Genomic DNA, 6,000 nt, shown 5'->3' with positions numbered 1-6,000 from the left:
TCTCATGAGTAGGGTTTTCTGGTGTTTGAAAAGAGGTTCCTCAAGGGGGTTAGGATACCCATACTGCAGATGCAATAGACGTACGACGTTGAGATAATTAGGGATGCTGCTAGCGGACAGAGATCTCGCGAGGAACACGAGGTACCGAAGAAGGTGTATTGCGCTGCAGGGAACCGGGGTGTAGCCGAAGAATAGACAGAAGCGAAGAAACGCTCGTAATTGCGACTTGTATGTAGCTGACATTGATAGCGCAAAGGCATGGCGACGGTACTTTCTCAATTCCTCTTGGAGTAGCTGCTCCTGAGCATGTACTGCACCTGCAGTGGGAAAGAAGAAAACGCCAGTTGTGAAAAGTGAGGCTGACTGCTGTCGTTTGTTTCTTGTACCCTGCGTAACTGTGCCCTGAACGCGTGGCAGAATGCGGGATCATGAAGACGCGAGATAGCATCTGCCATTGTGTTAGCCTTTGATGGTATGTAACGTGCAGTGATTCGAAAATTGAAAGTGGCTGAGAGCCAAAATATGGAGCGAAGCCATTGCATGACCTGCGGGTTGCGACATGTTCCTTTGTTTAAAACGCTGATTGTCATTGAATTATCTGAGTGTACTACAATCCATTTGTCACGCAACTGGTGTTTCCAGCGGCATAATGCAAGCAGAACAGTGAAGGTTTCTTTGAGGTTAATATGCGCGCCCGCTAGATCGGGATGATCAATTGCCCAGTTAGTGTAAAACCAATCGCCTTGAAAGAACCCGCCACCACCGATAGGGCACGCATCAGTGGAGAATTCTTCAAAAGAAACTGGCGCCGAATCAATGAAGAATGTTTTGCCATTAAAAACACTCAGAAAGCTCGCCCACCACGATAAATCGTCCCTTAATTGTTTGTTAACACGGATGTGGTGGTGAGGTCGCGATAAAGTGTTCATGACGTCAATTGTCCGCCGCAGGAATGTGCGGCCTCCGAAAACCACCCGAGCCGCAAAGTTTAGCTTGCCAACAAGGCTCTGCAGATCTCGCTTTGTGACTGATCGCTTAATCAATGTCTCGCTTAATAATTGTCGCAGTTCGCATAGCTTGCTTTCGGGCAAACAAAGTTGCCTAAGCACTGTGTCAATCTCTATTCCTAGGAACGTTAATCGCTGGGTAGGAGAAACTGCTTTCTCCCAGTTGATACTAAAACAAGTTCGCTTAAAAGTTGGATAAGTTCCTGGTAAGCTAATTCGCACTCATACTTGCTATCGCCAATAATAAGGAAATCATCGAGATACGCTAGGATTGTGTGAAATCCTCGCTTGGCCATCATGCGCGTGACTGCTTGAGTTAATCGGTGAAAGATTTCTGGTGATTTGGAAGCTCCAAAGGGTAATTTGCTGTCGTACAGATACGTAATGTGGTTTTCCCCGTGAAACTGCCATGCTAGTCCAGTTGCAGAATAGTTCGAGGGGTGTATTGGGACGTGGCGATAAGCACTCTTTAGGTCAATTTTTGCAAGATAGGCATTGGGTTTAATCATTGATACAGCTTGTTCGACAGTCACGTAAGAAAAATGTTGCGTCGTTGCATAGGAATTAACATTAGAGTGCTGTGGTCTGCTACAATCGTGTATGAGTCGGATTTTATCAGATTGTGGTTTAGGGATGGCCCCAAGAGCGCTAACAATAGTAGGTTTTGCTTGTGTTACAACATAATTGCCTTTGCTAATCTCTTCGCGAATTTGTTTCTCTACTTTATAGCGGAACTGGCCTGCGGTAGCGGATTTGTAGTTGCTAGTTTCCGCTTTCTCTAAGACAGTTTCGCTAGGAATAATCTCAAAGCCGTTTGTGAGTCCATCAATGATAAAGTTTCTGTCAGGATCATTTCCGAGGTTCCGTATCCAGGCCTGTTTGTTCAAAGGGGAGTTAATAGCCGGTGAGGTGATTGGACGTCATGCAGGAGAGATCGTGTGATGCTCATGCTGGGGCCCTGGTTACAACTGGGCACCAAACAAACGTGCTGAAAACGAAAGTTGGGCCACTGACATCCTGTGAGAGAGTTAAACTGGCGGCAAATAGGGGTTACGTGGGAGGCTTGCGGTTGGCGGTTAGGGGGTGGGGGAAGTTTTTGCGAGTTTGGTGCGTTTGTGGGTAGTACAGAAGAACGACGTTTAACGAGAAACCTGGTATGAAGGTGCTGTGAATCACTCCCCCAGAGAAATCCATATTCGCACTGCAATTTACGGTACTCATTATCACATGAGTGCCAAGGCGAGAGTGTGACTCTCCAGGAGCTCTGCGAATTTGACTGTGTAGGCCAAGTAATCCGCGATGTCGGAAGTGGTCGCGGACAGTTTTCCTTTTTTAAGAAGCTCATACATAATTCGCGAGTTTGAGGCGACCCACATAGAAAGGGTGATTTGTTCCAGTTTAGGTTTTGCCTTTGTTGCACGGAAAATTATTTTTGCCCCGCTTGAATTGTTTCCGATCTCTTGCTCTTCCTCGCTACTGTCATAAGTTCCCAGGTTTATAAAGTCTGGAATTAACAATGGTTTCTCACCTTGTTTCGTTCCTATTGCCTTTTGCTGCTGTTGGCCAAGAAACACGTGCGGATCATTGTCCAATCTAGGAAGAGTACTATTTAGCGTGGACGAGTTTTGCGCGGCTGGCGTTTTCCCGGGGAATAGGTCCGTCGTTCCTAAGGCCAGAAGAGAGTCCTCCAGTGAGCCAGCTCCTTCAATTTTCTTGAGGATCTCCTCCAGCCCGCTGTCTTTTGCCAAGGACTTCGTGGTCACTGGGTCGGTCACGTCTCCCGGTTCGGTTTTTGCTTGCTCTTCAAGCTTTAACTTCTTCAGGGCCGCTTCAAGGACGCGTTTTTGTCCTACACTGAGCCCCAACTCTTCCACGTCTTTTTCAGTCAGAAGTTTTAAAGCCGCTTCGCTATCGATATCCTCTTTTTTCAGAGCTTCTACGGTAGCTTCTTTCAATTGAGTGGTCGTACACCACGCGTTAAAGTCGAAAGTTGTCATTTAGAAAAGAAAAATTTTGATAAACAGGTTTATCACTCACTGACAATGATCCCATCATTGCCAGTTTCAAATACAATTCTGTCTTCATCTTCATCGTCTGAGTCATCGTCAGAGTCACAGTCATCATCATATAGGTCACCTCTCTTGATACAGATGTTATGCAAAACAGGGCATAGTATAAAACATGGACTTGACTCTTCACTAAAAAAAACCTGGACTCAAAAAATCTGGACTCAAAAAAAAAAACAATTGACTCCACTACAAAACAATTAAAAACAACGAAAAAAATAAGAATACAGATAAAAATTAGCCACAGAGCCACGGATTATAGTCCGGCGGATAAGTGAAAGTATTGTGCACTTTATGATAAAAGCATGAAACTCGGCACACTAATACTATAAATCATGGTGAACATTTCAAACATTATAGGCATCCTGGATGTGACCTTTTTCAGGGAAGGAGGGGACTTTTTCAAAATGGCCACCAACCAGATTTTTTATTAAGACAACATGGAACAAAGTGACGTGGTACAACGTCAAATTGTTATTTTTATGATCTAACACCAAAGATAAACAACATGGTATCAAAATTTCTTTAAAGTGTCTTACAGAATTTGAGCGGTCATTTCTTAGCTAAAATTACATATTTCATTACACTCATGTTAAATAAACCCCGAGATTAACTTTATGACTGTTCTGAAGTAAGCTCATAAGCGATACAATGATTTCGACCCACAAGTGTCCCTGACATTTGTGGCGCTGACAGGGCAGATTTTCTTTTACACATCTACACCATCTTCTGCAGCGTTTAGCATGCACATTCACTCACTGAGGAGGAGGCGACAACTGGTTTTCATGTTGAAAAAACACTTCAAGGTAAGCATCGCGCACTTGACTGGTGATACGTAATGATGAAAACAAATGCCAGTACAGTCTCATGGTCTGTAGCTACTGTTGTGTGCGGGTTTTTGCTTTATCGAGATGCCACTAGAAAACTCAAATTATTCTATCTTATCACTAAGTCGAGTTGTGCGTTCTACTTTTCTGCTGTTAAAGAGCTTGTTGCACTGGTGTTCGCTAAGATCTTTCAAATTACGGACAGAATCAATGACTGCTACATTCATTACCTTCTGAATATCAAGAACTAAGAGATGACTGCTAGTTTTAGAATGGATCGTCCAAATTGTCCATTGTTTATTGGTCAAAAATCCTGGCCATCTCTGTTCCAGACACCATCCATCTCAGTAGTGCCGATGCAGTAAGCCCCACTTCTCCTCCATTTCTTTTCATGAAGGCATTGTTCTGTTCATGGTCTTCATCTAAAGCTATCCTAGTGAAAGGTCACTATTAACGGTGAACTTTGCCTTCCAAAATGCTTCCAGTATTCTGTGGTGCTTGTGTTTATCGCGAAGCATAACCATGCCTCACATAGGTGAATGGCACTGGCACATGTGTAGTTGTAGTGGTCAAGAGAATTTTACAGCCACTGAATTCTTGTTAAAGCCTCAACATACAAAAGAAAGTTGCTGGTACGACTAACTCAACGCTCAGCACATTAAGCTGCCAGAAATGGAACTGTGGACTTTGAAGGCTGGCTCTTTGTTTGCACCATTCTTCAAACGATGTACCGCTACTCACGTACGATGCCTGTCGAGGCCTATACAGAGCGCAAGCTATAATCTGGTGTGCAGGGGCGGTTATCTTAACATGCACCGCTTTCACCTTGTACTAGTGCTGACATCCAGCTACTGCCATCAGAAAAATCTCCATGTGATTTAAGCAATGCTATCTTGTTGTGTTGGCCAGCCAGCATTTCTATAAATGAATCTTTCCCATATGTTTCTTGCCTATCCTTTCTAGCCTCTCTAGCCCAGAAACATCCTGTTTACTTTGAAAGTCTTCAATCATCATGCCCTTGCCAACGCTGTATGCCTGTCAGACTCATATACCATCTTGGCTATAAGAGAAGTCATAAGATTTAGTAATGCCCGTGATCTTGTTGTTTTTAACGGCCTTTGACATTTTAGTTTTGTCGATTTTGCAAACTGCCACCCGAGTGCCTGCAATACCTGGTGGGGATTCTAATCCTTTTTCCACATCTTCTGCTGTTTGTACGTCATTGTTTTCTGCTACGTAATTTCTCAGACGCTGCTTGAAGGGCGCGATTTTGCAGTCACAGAGATTCTTTCCTGCTTGAGGATCCGAAAAATCATAACGTATGACCTCTACACCTGTTCGCTTGCTGGAAGAGTTAATAGTTGTCAAAAGAGAGGTGCTATGGTAACAGCCCGCATTGTCACTGCGTAACACAGCTTTTGACACAGTTGGGTGTGTTTCCTTCACGGTAACAAGGACTTATTCGATTATACAAGTCACAGAAAACCAATCTTACATGCAATCATCAAAGGCAGCCACATATGTATGAATCACATGCTCGCCGTTGCCTTTAGCTTGGCAGTCAGGGTGACCTGAATTGTGAATCACGGCAGAAAAATCCCAACTAAGGCCACGTTTTGCGAATCATTGAGATTGGGTTTCTCTAAATTTCATGGGTAGTAGCTTCATCGCCCAGTCGTTTATGACAATAATTGTTTTCTCATCAAGTTGGCTTAATGCATCTTGCTTTGCTTGGTCTTGATAGAACGCCCAAAGCAGATGAGTTTTCCAGGCCTCATTCAATGTCGCTAACCGCATGTTCACACTCTCACTTTGCCCTTGTATCACCCATAAATGTAATACCAACCATAAATGTAATACAAATTGACCATAAATGTAATACTAACCATAAATGTAATAACTTTTAACCACAAATGTAATAAATCCACTAACCATAAATGTAATGAAATTTGCCCATAAATGTAATAAACTGAACAACCATAAATGTAATAAGGCTTAACCATAAATGTAAAATAAACTGGCTACGACTTCCAAGTAAGGGGCCACAAACTTGTCATTCTCTTTGCGCACTTCTTACTTCAGGACACGGGACTCGTTTAT

General features: G+C 43.3%; 1 protein-coding gene and 1 pseudogene across 1 annotated transcript; both read right to left on the bottom strand.

The window, feature by feature from the left end:
• Positions 1-248: 248 nt before the first annotated feature.
• On the bottom strand, positions 249-3,004 carry LOC144652227 (uncharacterized). Its single transcript, XM_078512239.1, has 2 exons — positions 2,235-3,004; positions 249-1,218 (listed from the first exon to the last, which is right to left on the bottom strand). The coding sequence occupies exons 1-2, from the start codon at positions 3,002-3,004 to the stop codon at positions 276-278; spliced, it is 1,713 nt and encodes a 570-aa protein (XP_078368365.1). The 3' UTR covers positions 249-275.
• A 1,814-nt stretch (positions 3,005-4,818) lies between these two features.
• Positions 4,819-5,583, bottom strand: LOC144652225 (uncharacterized; annotated as a pseudogene).
• Between the last annotated feature and the right edge of the window lie 417 nt (positions 5,584-6,000).

This window comes from Oculina patagonica, chromosome 4 (assembly GCF_052425735.1).
Source record: "Oculina patagonica isolate OP01 chromosome 4, crgOcupat, whole genome shotgun sequence".
Lineage (NCBI taxonomy): Eukaryota > Metazoa > Cnidaria > Anthozoa > Scleractinia > Oculinidae > Oculina > Oculina patagonica.
The sequence above is the reverse complement of the archived record's forward strand: the minus strand, read 5'-3'. Positions and strand labels throughout refer to the sequence as shown.

Coding starts and splice junctions, on each gene's coding strand:
- LOC144652227 (XM_078512239.1), bottom strand. CDS start 3,004: ATGACAACTTTCGACTTTAACGCGTGGTGTACGACCACTCAATTGAAA. Junction 1,219..2,234: donor ACTCTCGCCTTGGCACTCAT/GTGATAATGAGT, acceptor AGTGCGAATTAG/CTTACCAGGAACTTATCCAA.